At 42.3% G+C, this 14,805-nt stretch overlaps 1 protein-coding gene across 1 annotated transcript; it reads left to right on the top strand.

Annotated features, from left to right (window-relative positions):
- Nucleotides 1-123: 123 nt before the first annotated feature.
- On the top strand, nt 124-12,488 carry LOC310771657 (uncharacterized protein; the record flags this gene model as incomplete). The annotated part of the gene is made up of 10 exons (XM_083664217.1): nt 124-238; nt 559-691; nt 2,303-2,330; nt 3,964-4,041; nt 4,132-4,271; nt 8,074-8,199; nt 9,455-9,500; nt 9,607-9,675; nt 10,813-11,172; nt 12,484-12,488. The coding sequence occupies exons 2-10, from the start codon at nt 566-568 to the stop codon at nt 12,486-12,488; spliced, it is 978 nt and encodes a 325-aa protein (XP_083520343.1). The 5' UTR covers nt 124-238; nt 559-565.
- Nucleotides 12,489-14,805: the final 2,317 nt, after the last annotated feature.

Genomic DNA, 14,805 nt, shown 5'->3' on the forward strand with positions numbered 1-14,805 from the left:
TCAAAAAGATGTTTAATGTAATGTTAAACGAGCATATTTTATTCAATTTCCTAGTGTCACATCTACCTCTTGTGTTTAAGTCCCCGATGGGAGGGCAAAGACTGTCTGTTTTTAAATGGGCGAAAGTAGCAGGGAGCCTAAGGACCTTTCAACTCGCATCCATTGTGCTTTTTCTTTTTTCCTGACGTGACCTAGCCGCTGCTTCAATCAACTTGCAGTTTGTGTGAAAAGTAACCAGGTAAATTGGTAAATGAAATTGACCTTTTAAACATTCGTGATCGCTGTGTTATTTGATGAATACTTACTAAGTTATTACGTGTTTCTTTTTACAAGCAGCATTAGCATGGCGTTACGCTGGTAGCATAGCATGCTAACACCCAACTAGGCCTGGGACGAAACGAAACAAAGTCGGATAACGCGTTTGTGAATGCATATCATAATCTAGCTGTCGCGTAACCAAATGTCTCACAGGTGGTAGGATCGTCATTTTAAATAAATAGAAATTGAATGTGCTTTAGTTGGTATGATTTTGATACGGTCTTCTTCCGTCTGTTACAGTTCTTGAATGGAGATGGAGGGAATGGAAACTGAAGTTGCTGCGCAGCCAACACATTTGCCAAGTGGGGGACCACACAATGCACACATGGGGCCACCTGCAAAAAAGAGAGCCAAAAGGAGCAACCCTCAACAAGTAAAGACAATATCAAAATAAAAACGTATAGGACGAATCCGCGTGACGTCACTTGACACCCAGAAATGCGCAACCCCGCGGCAGTTAATAGTATGAGTTGTGCCAAACAAACGTTACTATCTCAAAAACTATACATCATCACATCGCTTATATTTTGACAATCTGAGTGAGAGCAGAAGTAGCTCAAGAGTTTGATGTATAATATATACATGTCGTGTTAAAGTTGTGTGAACTGTCGCAGTTTTTAAAATGTAAACAGAGTTAAGTGCAAATTATGCTCGAGCGAAAATAATAATTAATAATTTGCGCTTAACTCTGTTTACATTTAAAAAACTGCGACAGTTCACACAACTTTAAGACGACATGTATATAATATACATCAAACTCTTGAGCTACTTCTGCTCTCTCTCAGAATGTCAAAATATAAGCGATGTGATGTATAGTTTTTGAGATAGTAACGTTTGTTTGGCACAACTCATACTATTAACTGCCGCGGGGTTGCGCATTTCTGGGTGTCAAGTGATGTCACGCTGATTCGTCCTATAGCCTTCTGTCGGGTTCTCTCACACATACACAAATTTCAAGCATGATTACGGGGACATGTTGTGTTTCCTTCTCTGATATTATGATTTCCAACGATTGCTGTGATGCTTGAAGCGGCAGAGACAAGTGGCAAGAGCCTGTGGAACTGTTGCCTTCTCTGCTCCCAAACCTGGTCATAATTGCACGTTGGTTCACGAGGACCCCACTCAGTGGTCTCACCTCACAATTATAGCCTGTTCCTATTATTTAAGGAACTTTTCAGCACCAGTGTTGCAAACTCCAGGCTATTTTGTTTCACAATGCAAACATTTCCTATTAAGTGTTATGCATACAATAGTCTCACGTGGTCAGACCCAACGTCTGACCACGGCAGAGGGTCTCAATCACAAGTCAAATTTCTTGGTTCCGCCGAGAGGAATTGTGCGCGAAATTTGACTGGCTGGGCTGTAACAGAAGTCCGTCATGCTGTCCGTGGTTGGTCAATTCATATGTCTGTCACGCCTCTTTTTTTTTGTCTTGGGGGGCGGGCGTTAACCACTTTTCAAGAGTTGTGTTCCAGACGTAGATGTATCATATCTATGGCTGGCTACTGCATGACTGCATACAGTTGTCAGATCTTACAGCGCTTCAGATTTGACGACATGAGCTTTATGCATAACGTATTCAGTGGTTCACTGAACTTTTCACTCGTGGCAAGCTACTCAGATTTTAATTCTGAGTGCTTGCCACTTTGGACATGGTTGTATACTAAACTTAGGCTTCATTCAGTGTCTCTTCATTCTCTTATCTATTCAACAAATAATTGAGTGCTGCTGTTCTGCATTCTCATTTAATGAGAATTCAATGTGATCAGCAGAGTAAAGATTTTTTTTTTCTCCACGGTTAGACACTCAGTGGCATGCCCCCTGCCTGATGCAGGGAACATGTAGGATGAGCTAAATTGCTCCATAGCATATAAAGTGTACAGGACAGGGATGAGGAGTTCAGCCCTCTGCCAAGCATCATTCCTGTCACTAATGCCTATATGTGTCTCTCTTCTCCATCTGGGTTTATTCCCTCCACTGACAGAGAAAGCAGCTGCATTCTGCTGACATAGGTAAGTCCTTGCTACTCATGGTACCACTGCCAATGATGAGAGTTGAAGGCTGAGGCCTTGATCCCCTGCTTCATATGAATGCTGATCAGGGTGGTGACATGTTCACCCCTCGTGGAGATTCACTCTCTCAGAGGCTCAGCTTTTTGTGGTGCCATCCATGGATTTAGACTTTAGGTTTCAGTGGTCTCCACTGCTGAAATTTATTAGCAAAATATTCTCTAATGTCTTGCGTAAATTAATCATTTTGTTAACCCGTTTAATGCAGTTGGACATTTTAGATGTTTCTAAGATGAACAAACATACTGAACAACTTTAAAATGCCAACCCATTTATAGGATATTGCTACAGTAAAGACCAGCATCTTTAGCCCCTGGTGACTGTAATGGTGAGAGCTCCTAAGACACGGTTTTTAATCAGTGGGACATAATTGATATCAACCATGCATCTGTGGTGGTTGCTGATGAATATCCTAATGTTAAACCGCAATGCACTTTTTGTGCTGGGTGATAATTGTGTGAACATTTTTCTGTCATATATTTTTTTTAACCCTGCTGACTTCAGTATTGTCTTTTTGTCATGGCCTGTGTCATCCTGGCTTGACTTGAGTGATTATGTGATGTTGAATTACATTATTCCTCAATTCTAGTGAACTCCACCGTTGCAGGTTACCTGAGTATTTTATATTACGTCTTTTATTGTTCTCCTAGAATTGGACTGCTTCATCCATGTCCACACAGAAGTTTTACTTTTGTGGATGGACCTAGTGAGAAGCAATCCATCATAGGAGCTGGAGTCCTGCAGCCCAGTTTGGGCCTGTATGGGGGTTAGCAGAGAACTGCCCCAATCTTTCCTGCTTCAAAAGCAATGCAAGGAGTTTGGGTTTCTAACAGTTGTTCAGTTAATATAGGGCCTATAAAATCCATGCCTCATTTAACGGGCCTCCTGACGCTGTAGTTGGTATAAAACCACAGCACATTTGTTTAATTGCAATGCTTCCTTTTTATGTCTCCACCGGCGATAGCCGATCCGGAGGCATTATGGTTTCGGGTTGTCCGTCCAATGTTCGTTAACGCGATATCGCAGGAACGCCTTGACGGAATTTCGTCAAATTTGGCTCAAACGTCCACTTGGACTCAAGGATAAACTGATTCAATTTTGGTGGTCAAAGTTCAAGGTCACTGACCTCACGAACGCGAATGCGATATTTCAGGAACACCTTTGATGGAATTTTGTCACATTTGGCTCAAACATCCACTTGGACTCAAGGATGCACTGATTAGATTTTGGTGGTCAAAGGATCAAGGTCACTGTGACCTCACAAACGCCATTTTCAAGCTTGCTAACGTGATATCTCAGACAGTAACGCCTTGACGGAATTTCTTCACATTTGGCTCAAACGTCAAAGTCTGGACAGACACGGATGTCATCTGCTCACTTGTTGGCCGAGGCATATATCTGCGGTGCAGTCATTCTAGTTGTATATGATTATCCTCAGCCACAGGCTGTGTGAGGGTTAGTTGTCGGGACGTGAAGCTTGAGGTCTCACTTGTCCAGCAGTTGTGGACCACTGTAAAGCTTCAGCTCTAGGCACATCTGTTTATGCTTTGCACTGACCACTGTTGTGTTTTCACAGTCTTCATGAAAGGGGCAAACCTCCAGACCTTGAGCTCTCTCACCAAACAGTTGAAGGATGTCACAGAGCCAGTCGTTGGTAAGTAGAAGAGTCGGTTCCTCGTGTGCTCCTACTACCCCCTCCTCATTCCATAGAAGTACTTAATGAATGATCATTCCATATCCACAGGTCTTCAGTTTGTATGGGAGTACCGTAGCCCCAGTAAAGCTGTCCCGCCGCACTACCAGTGTAAACTCTGCAGCGTGTCCCGCTTACAGCATGACATGTTGGCCCATGTCAAAGGCTGGAAACACAGCTTCAGATATTTGGTGAGCGCAGTTGTTCCTTGGTGTGTCCAGTCAAGTGTTACACTATATACGTACTGGTGTTGGGGAAAAGTACCACTGTGCCTAATTGTAGGGCAGATTTTTTTTGTTTTTATTAACACTTGTGATATTTTACAATCATAGGTTTTAAAGGAGAATTTTGGTATTTTTCAACTTGGATCCTATTGTCATATAACTAAGTCATGTGAGCAGAATTCTTTGCAATTGGTGCAGTATTGACCAAGATCGCTTCACTTGATTTTCCCACATGCCCCTCCTGCCTTGGCAGCCTGCATGTACGTCCACTAAACAAGCTTGTTTTTGCCACGGACACAGGCTCAGATTCTTACTGTAAAAGAGAGAGAGACACAGGCTCAGATTGTTACTGTAAAAGAGAGAGAGACACAGGCTCAGATTGTTATTGTAAAAGAGAGAGAGACACAGGCTCAGATTGTTACTGTAAAAGAGAGAGAGACACAGGCTCAGATTGTTATTGTAAAAGAGAGAGAGACACAGGCTCAGATTGTTACTGTAAAAGAGAGAGAGAGAGAGACACAGGCTCAGATTGTTACTGTAAAAGAGAGAGAGACACAGGCTCAGATTGTTACTGTAAAAGAGAGAGAGACACAGGCTCAGATTGTTACTGTAAAAGAGAGAGAGAGAGAGAGAGACACAGGCTCAGATTGTTACTGTAAAAGAGAGAGAGAGACACAGGCTCAGATTGTTACTGTAAAAGAGAGAGAGACACAGGCTCAGATTGTTACTGTAAAAGAGAGAGAGACACAGGCTCAGATTGTTATTGTAAAAGAGAGAGAGAGAGACACAGGCTCAGATTGTTACTGTAAAAGAGAGAGAGAGACACAGGCTCAGATTGTTACTGTAAAAGAGAGAGAGACACAGGCTCAGATTGTTATTGTAAAAGAGAGAGAGAGAGACACAGGCTCAGATTGTTACTGTAAAAGAGAGAGAGAGAGACACAGGCTCAGACTGTTACTGTAAAAGAGAGAGAGAGACACAGGCTCAGATTGTTACTGTAAAAGAGAGAGAGAGAGACACAGGCTCAGACTGTTACTGTAAAAGAGAGAGAGAGACACAGGCTCAGATTGTTACTGTAAAAGAGAGAGAGACACAGGCTCAGATTGTTATTGTAAACGAGAGAGAGAGACACAGGCTCAGATTGTTATTGTAAAAGAGAGAGAGACACAGGCTCAGATTGTTATTGTAAAAGAGAGAGAGACACAGTCTCAGGTTGTTATTGTAAAAGAGAGAGAGACACAGGCTCAGATTGTTGTTGTAAAAGAGAGAGAGACACAGGCTCAGATTGTTATTGTAAAAGAGAGAGAGAGAGAGACACAGGCTCAGATTGTTATTGTAAAAGAGAGAGAGAGAGACACAGGCTCAGATTGTTATTGTAAAAGAGAGAGAGAGAGAGACACAGGCTCAGATTGTTACTGTAAAAGAGAGAGAGAGACACAGGCTCAGATTGTTATTGTAAAAGAGAGAGAGAGAGAGACACAGGCTCAGATTGTTATTGTAAAAGAGAGAGAGAGAGACACAGGCTCAGATTGTTACTGTAAAAGAGAGAGAGAGACACAGGCTCAGATTGTTACTGTAAAAGAGAGAGAGACACAGGCTCAGATTGTTATTGTAAAAGAGAGAAAGAGAGAGACACAGGCTCAGATTGTTACTGTAAAAGAGAGAGAGAGACACAGGCTCAGATTGTTATTGTAAAAGAGAGAGAGAGAGAGACAGACACAGGCTCAGATTGTTACTGTAAAAGAGAGAGAGAGACACAGGCTCAGATTGTTATTGTAAAAGAGAGAGAGACAGACACAGGCTCAGATTGTTACTGTAAAAGAGAGAGAGAGAGAGAGATACACAGGCTCAGATTGTTACTGTAAAAGAGAGACACAGGCTCAGATTGTTACTGTAAAAGAGAGAGAGAGACACACGCTCAGATTGTTATTGTAAAAGAGAGAGAGAGAGACACAGGCTCAGATTGTTATTGTAAAAGAGAGAGAGAGAGACACAGGCTCAGTTTGTTATTGTAAAAGAGAGAGACACAGGCTCAGATTGTTACTGTAAAAGAGAGAGAGACACACAGGCTCAGTTTGTTATTGTAAAAGAGAGAGAGAGAGAGACACAGGCTCAGATTGTTACTGTAAAAGAGAGAGAGAGAGACACAGGCTCAGATTGTTACTGTAAAAGAGAGAGAGAGACACAGGCTCAGATTGTTACTGTAAAAGAGAGAGAGACACAGGCTCAGATTGTTATTGTAAAAGAGAGAAAGAGAGAGACACAGGCTCAGATTGTTACTGTAAAAGAGAGAGAGAGACACAGGCTCAGATTGTTATTGTAAAAGAGAGAGAGAGAGAGACAGACACAGGCTCAGATTGTTACTGTAAAAGAGAGAGAGACACAGGCTCAGATTGTTATTGTAAAAGAGAGAGAGAGAGACACAGGCTCAGATTGTTACTGTAAAAGAGAGAGAGAGAGAGAGATACACAGGCTCAGATTGTTACTGTAAAAGAGAGACACAGGCTCAGATTGTTACTGTAAAAGAGAGAGAGAGACACACGCTCAGATTGTTATTGTAAAAGAGAGAGAGAGAGACACAGGCTCAGATTGTTATTGTAAAAGAGAGAGAGAGAGACACAGGCTCAGTTTGTTATTGTAAAAGAGAGAGACACAGGCTCAGATTGTTACTGTAAAAGAGAGAGAGACACACAGGCTCAGTTTGTTATTGTAAAAGAGAGAGAGAGAGAGACACAGGCTCAGTTTGTTATTGTAAAAGAGAGAGAGAGAGAGACACAGGCTCAGTTTGTTATTGTAAAAGAGAGAGACACAGGCTCAGATTGTTACTGTAAAAGAGAGAGAGACACACAGGCTCAGTTTGTTATTGTAAAAGAGAGAGTATATGAACGCTTGTATTGACCTTGCAGCAGCGTGTTCACCCTCTCTCTGTCTGCTGTCCGTCACATTGGTCGAGATAGAAGCTCCGGTTGTCCTCGCTCTTCAGTTTGTAATCCCTATAACATTACTCTGGCTCAAATAAATATGGCTGGCCATCGAATTCAAATGCCTCATCAATATTCTCGAAATCAGATAAATATTCAACCATAACTTACAAAATCATTCACCTATGCTATCCGTTACCCCAAACAAACATGTCAGCTCCCAGTCCCAGCTTTCTGCCCCACCACAGCTGACTTCCAGCAAACAATGCAACTCTCCTGAGACTTGAGCGAGACTTGGATCAAGCGGAAGGAAAAATATTTATCTCTATAATAATGTCATGATGCAATAATCTGATCCTGTCGGTGGTAAAAACAAGCCTGTTTAGTGCAGTAGGGGCATGTGGGAAAAGCGGCTGCCAACTGAAACGATCTTGTTCAATACTGTACTAATTTCAAAGAGTTCTGTTCACATGACTTAGTTACCGGTATCCATAAAAAAGGGGGGTCCAAGTCAAGAGCAGTAAAGCAGTGCAACAGCAAAATGGCTCCTTCAGAATTACTATCTACTAGCTTTTTGATGTAGAAAAATTGTCAAGTAAAACCTATTCTTCAGTTGTTAATATTTTGTCATGTTTTTCGACATAATTTAAATGCCCTTGTGTTTAGTGTGAGTATCTTTCTAATCTGTGATTAATATTACAGTTCTTGCTGTGATACTTTGGCTGAATCAGAATTTGGGTATCCTGACAACATTAGTGCAGTTAAAATTGATTTTTTTTCTCTCTTTTTTGTGATTAGTGAGCACTTGAACTGCTTCCTTATTTTGGTGTATTCTCTGACATGTACAGAAACGGGCCCACTCTGACAAGGTCACCTGTGAGGAGGAAGAAGCCATAAAAGACCCGGCTATAAGGAAGACAATTAGACACACTGCAACCGAGGTGGAGAGGACTGAGGGGAGGGGTCAAATCAAGGTGAGTGTTGGGAAGACACGCCGCTGCAATAGAGTAGAAATAGTCTGTAATATTGGCTAGAATCCAACATGGACAATGTTGTACACTGTATAGCAGAATGCCAAATTTGTATGTATATTCACACCCCTTGATTTACACATAGACAAGCACTTGCTGACTTTCTTGACCTATGGAAATCTATGTCTGTTTTACACTAGTGTTCTATTTCATAATATTCGTTTCGCTTACTCACAATGGGAGCACATCCCTCCGCGACCCTGACAGAAGGCGGCTGCGTTCCGATCAGCAAGTAGTTCCCAGTGAAGTGGACTGCACAGGGTATTCAGCCAAGGTTGCTGAATACCCTGTGCAGTCCACTTCCCGGGAAACTACTTACCGATTGGAATGCAGCCAGTACTATGCCCAATCCTGATTGGCTGGTGAAAGTGTATCACTGAGAGGCCATTTACACCTGGCATTAACATGTGTTTTTGGTGATCAGATTGCAATCTGATCACCAAAAATGGGTGTCCTCTCAATCCGGATACACTTGCTGTATGCAGATTGAGAGGACACATTACATTTACACTTGTGTTCAATATGTACACAATGCATCCCTGACCACCTCCGGAGGTGGTTTGGCTGATCAGATTGCAATCTGTCTTCAATGTGTCTTGGGGGCATTTACACCTGTACTTTCAAGTGGTCAAGCACTATCTGATTGCAATCTGATGGCAGAAAACGCATGTTAATGCCAGGTGTAAATGGCCTGGTCATGTGCCCCGCATGGCCATCCATGGGTCTCTGGGTTGCACAAAGTGCTTCCTTGCAGCAAGGATGGTTGTACATCAGCATATGTGAGAATCCCAAGTTCGAAATGAAGTAAAACGTTAGGGTTGTCCTACAACCCGGGTTTTACGAGTGAGAACGAGGATTCTCACAAATCAGCCTTGCTCTGCTCGGGGCGAGTCTGAATGCTTGGAGTGACTAGCCTCAGCCGGTCTGCGCCCACGTGTCTGAGACATGTGGGCGGTTGCGGGTGGCTGTGCCAATCACCGGCTGAGGTTTGCCAGGATGCCTTGAGGGGCGCCTGGGTGGTTTTAAAGGTCTTTTTTAGAGGTAAAAAAGAAAGGCATTCAGTTCAGCGCCGCTAGGGTAGGCGGGCTTCAGCATATGTGAGAATCCTCGTTCTCACTCGTAAAACCCGGGTTGTAGGACAAGCCTAACGTTTCAAGTTGTGAGTCTACTCTTCATTTACTTTGGATTTGGGTTTTAGGTGATCCTGAAGGAGCCCCGTGATGTTCCTGCCTTCAGTGGATTTCGTAAGTTACTGTGTTGTATCTGGATTACTTCAGGGTTAAAGGTTTTCCAGAAGTGTTGTGATTCTGAGTTTTGTATGTTTCTCTGGCTCTCCCATCTCTGTCACAGGTACTGCTATTCCCAAGGTTGTGCCTCCAGGAGGGCCACCAGGGATGGGACTAATGGGGAAAAACTTTGGTGAGGCTTTTTCTGTTTGTGAAGCATGTTCTGTTCCATCTGCTGTTATATTGCAAAGCTTTCGTCTACATGATTATGTATGTGTACTAATGACAGGGTTCCTACACATTTTCCATTTGAAAATGCCATACTTGTCCAGACTCAAATTTGACAGCTGCATGACCGTTGAGACACCTGTGGGTTCGAGCCTCAGTCAGTTAAAGAGTTTTAAAAATAGACACCCAGACGAAAGTCTGAAAAGCTCTGAGAAAACTGAACTGAGCTGAACTTTTACCGACATTGCAATTATTTTGTGGATTAATATCGATGAAGAAAACCCTGTCTGGGACCTGTCTATATATTGATCTATATATTTCTCAGTTTGGGCTGTGGCACCTGATTTGAAAGCGTAAAGAGTGTGCCTGTGGCAGGTGGCATTTCAACGAGTAAACAACTACACACCAAGGAGCCGTTTACCTCACTGAGCTAGAGTCAGGGACTTTGTCCAGTCTCCTTCATCAGCTTATTGATATCAGTGTTCAAACTACTGATGATAAAGAAGCATCACTGCTGGCAATGGCATCTTACAGTCAGCAGCTTATCATGTGAACATTTCTGACTGAAGCCAGAGTATGATGCAGGGATTGAACCAACAATCTTCTGCACCACATGTCCACACTCCACATCCATATGTTTATCTGGGTGAGCTACAGCCCACCTCCTCTAGCATAGAGCTGGGCAATATTGTGGACAAAAAAAACACATCTGGGTATTTTTAGGCTGAGATACACGATATATATGTCTATTTTCTACAAGTGGGCTAAATGTTCAGTTGTCATTCAAAGCCACATGTGAGATGTGGGGCTGGGCGATATGGCCAAAATCAAATATCACAATTTTTTTTAATATCCAACGCGGATTTTGATTCTGACATACAGTAAAGATCCGCTAATTAATATGTTTTGATGTGTGCTTTGAATGAATGAGGAAATAGGCATGTCTGGCGCTGTAAAATCTGGAGCTGTCCATATTGCATTGATTGGCTAGTTAGTTGTGTGTGTGCAGTAAATGTGTGAATATGCCACACAGGATTGTAAACAAAGGCTTATACATATATGTTTGCGTAGGAACCCTGTAATGAACATGTCTCTCTCACAGGTGGCAGGTTTTCAGATGGTTTGTTTCCAGGGGAGTATCCCCCTCAGGGGCCGCCTTTCTCCGACTACCCGATTGGCGACTTTCGGGAGCCTGGCATGGGAGGCTATTCAAACAGGCCGGTTGTACCTGGACCTAATATGGATGGATATGGATATGGTGTGGGCCATCACCAAGGGGGAAAAGGTGGTGGCAGAGATGGCTATGGAAAGGGTGGACTGTTGGGTGAGAGTCCTGGCAGACGTAATCCTGATGAGTTCAGGGGCAGCCAAATGGGGAGTGGACCAATGGACAGGCCAGGCTTGATGGGACCAGCTCCAGAGACTAGCAGTCTCCCCGCTACACTTCTCAGTTACCTGGTTGGTGTTGCAATTTATACAAATGGATCTAAAGTAGGGCTGGGTATCGTTCAAAAATTTTCGATATCGATACCGTTTCGATACTTTGATTTCGATACCGGTTCCTGAACGATACTTTTTTCGATACCAATTTTTAGAAAAATCCATTTTAACAAAAATAAAACTGCATTACACATTGAGAATTATGATACAAATCTTTAGTTTTTTTCAAGTTTTACAGCAGAAAAAAAAACTACTGTATTTAACATAACTTTAAGTTGTCTAAACTTATTGCTGTCCCTACAAAAAAATATTGGAGTACTACAAAGGAAATAAATGTAAAACAAATAAATCAGTGCAATAGTTTTCAGTGCAAAACGGAGAGTTGCAAATGAGTGTTTAATATTCACTGATGCAACAGAACGCTATTCTTGTCCAAACTGATGAGATGGCTCCACTTCATGCATGGAAGACAATAGTTGAGCATTGACTAGCCTATCAATAATGGCACAAAGTGAATCCCATTTATATTCAACAAACTATCATGACATCAGCGTTTGTTAACGAGTTGCTAAAAATACATAATGGGCGATAACTGCCCGCTTGCATATAACGTTAACACTAATGAATTGAACATCTAACGCTAGCATTGCAGATCAGTGTTTAATGCTCACTGCTGCAACAGAACGTCATTCTTGTCAAAACTGATGAGACAGCTCCACTTCATGCATGGAAGACAATAGTTGAGCATTGACTAGCCTATCAATACATAGCCTTAATGGCACAAAGTGAATCGCATTTACATTCAACAAACTATCATGACATCAGCGTTTGTTAACGAGTTGCTAAAAATACACAATGCCCACTTGCACATAACGTTACCACGCCAATTAATTAAACGATCTAATGCTAGATACAACTCACAGCCAGACTGTCAGACTGAGGGATCTGATAACCGCTAATCAACAACAACTTGCGGTAAGCGGACCCACCTCTCGATTATTTCTCTTGTCTGTGGAAACCAGTCCCAGCTCCACTTGTCTCCGCACCGCACGCTGCCTGCCTCACAACAAACACACACTGGCTAAAGTGGGCGTAACTTTCCCTGCATGCTTCTACATGACAGCCAATCACCAGCCGTATTAGAGCGTGGTGTGCAAGCATGTCACATGCTTATAGGCTCAATGACACTGTTTTGTTTTGGTATCGAAAATTGGTATCGATTGACAAGGGAGGCTTCGATACCCCTTAGTATCGATGTTTTCATTTCGGTGCCAAGTAAGTATCGAAACTCGATACCCAGCCCTAATCTAAAGTGTTAATTTTATTCTCTTAGTGTAGTCATATTTGTGTGTTTGTTTCCATTCAACCAAACCCAATTTTTCACTGTGTGTTTCAGGATACCTTCCGGATCGAGAACGAGAATGATGCGCAGATTGTGCTGAAGGTGACGCAGAAATTAACAGACGTGCTGATGGATTACAGACTCAGGAGTGTATCTGCGGTATGAAACTATATATGAATACTGTTCTCAGTACATCTAGAATGTATGTATGGAACGATCTGTGATTGATAGCAATGTGAGCAACAATCTCCTGTCACTTAATTTATCAGGTCCCTTGAAACAAGTGTAACCATAATGGTAGAATGGAGAATTGTCTCTTCCTAAATTCTGTTTTTCCATATCTCCAGGGTGGTTCTAGTTTGAGCAGCATTATGAACAAGTCGCCATTGAGCTCCATGGGTTACTCCTCTCCACCTTCCAGACTGCCAGGCCCTGGAGACCGCTACTCAGGCAGCCCCTCAGGTACACACAGCATTGTCTTGGAGCACCAAGCCTTCTCTATTTCATCTGAAGTATGCATGACTCAATGGTAGAACATCACGTGGTGGCATTGGTTGAGTGGAAAATGCATTACCTTGCTATCGGACGTTTGTCATTATGCCTCCGCCGGCATATACGTCCGTACGTATTTCTAGTATTTTAAATTCTTTCAGTCCTGGGCTGCATTCAGATCTGCATGCACTACGTTCTTCTGGATGTTGTCTTCCCTTGAATCGAGGGAGAAATCTCCAAAATGCCTGGATGAAAAATGGCTAACAAAGTAGAGTTCAGTTTCAACATTTATCCTCCCTGATTCCCTAGCGTTTCCTCCATCCACAAAGGATAGAAAGTGCAAGTTTATGGCAGGAGGTCCATAGTGTCTCCAACAATCCACTGCTCTGGTTTCTGAATCCAGAATGATGATTGATTTTGTGTATATCCTATAAATGTAAGCTGATTTGACAACTTAGTTTTGATATCAATAGTGGGAAGGATGTCAAAAGATGCAGCATTGTATTTCACCATCCTCAAAAAGGCAGATTTTATAGAGACTACCGTAATTTCCGCACTATAAGCCGCACCGGAGTATAAGCCGCAGCAGCAAAATTGCCTGTTTGTAAGCCGCACCGGACTATAAGCCGCAGGTGTTTTAATGTTTTTTTTTTTTTTTTTAATTGTGTTTTAATGTTTAATTACCATATGTAAGGGTTCATGCACAGAGGGGATTGTCGGGAAAGAGATGGCTGTTTGAGGAAGCTCCCATTTATTAACATTTCAACAAAACAACATAACACAACACCACCTGTGTTTTTTTTACAGTGCACACAGTGTCCGCGGTGTGGTGAAAAGAGGGCAAGAGAGGAAATTAAAACAGAAGTGGATTTATAGTTAGAAAGAGTGCTAAAAAAGAGAGAATTCCGTTTTTTTTTTTTTTTTTTCCGAAAAAATCCATAGATAAGCCGCACCGTTATATAAGCCGCAGGGCCAAAAAACGGGGAAAAAGCCGCGGCTTATAGTCCGAAATTTACGGTAACCAGTTTGAGTTGTTTTTGTCTTCATGAGTGTAAAACGTGTGTTTCTAAAAGTAAATGTATAGCACTCCTTCCAATGTAAAGTAGCTGGGGTTGTTTATTTCCAGCCCGGTTGTATTCCCAACTTGTTCTATATTGACATTTTGTCAGGACCTATGGCACCCTATACTGAGGCCAAAGGTACTGTTTCTCGTCAGAAATCGACGTTGCGGCCAAAGCGAACATTAGTCATGTGACAGGCACCAATGACATTGCCCTGTTGCCTCCGAAAAGTGTTGATTCATCAAGAATTTGAATTAGGCAAAAAAGAAATGGTGCAGCAAGCCGACAGTGTATGTGTTGAGCTCAATTCATAGCATTTCCACACGGTTATTGTCACAGAAAAGTAACTTCACAAACTGAATAAAAGTCCAAGACACCGGAGAAATTTCTTTGTCGTTATCAATTAAACTTAACTGCCTAATCCCACTAACGAGGCCCATCTCCCCACGTTGTGAGAGTGCCTCTGACATAACCTAACCCGGTTACAAGGTGGTTAGTTAATGTAATATAATTGCTATAGTGGGCCAAGTGGTTCTGAAGAAAAGTCAACATGGATGCGAAGGGAATGAGAATGCATTGTCATTTGACTTGTTGAGCCCTCGCTTTTCTTCCCTTGCTGAGAACCAGAAGGGTTTACTTGTGTGTCAGACATTTAAGTCACAAGGATGTTTGCTGAAATAAGACAGCATGGTAAAGTGGATCTGAATGCATCCCTGTTCCCTTTTGTATTCTTTCTGCAGGTCCCCCCAGGAGGTACTCT

The sequence above is a fragment of the Poromitra crassiceps genome, assembly GCF_964638095.1.
Source record: "Poromitra crassiceps genome assembly, contig: HAP1_SCAFFOLD_956, whole genome shotgun sequence".
In the NCBI taxonomy this organism is placed as follows: domain Eukaryota; kingdom Metazoa; phylum Chordata; class Actinopteri; order Beryciformes; family Melamphaidae; genus Poromitra; species Poromitra crassiceps.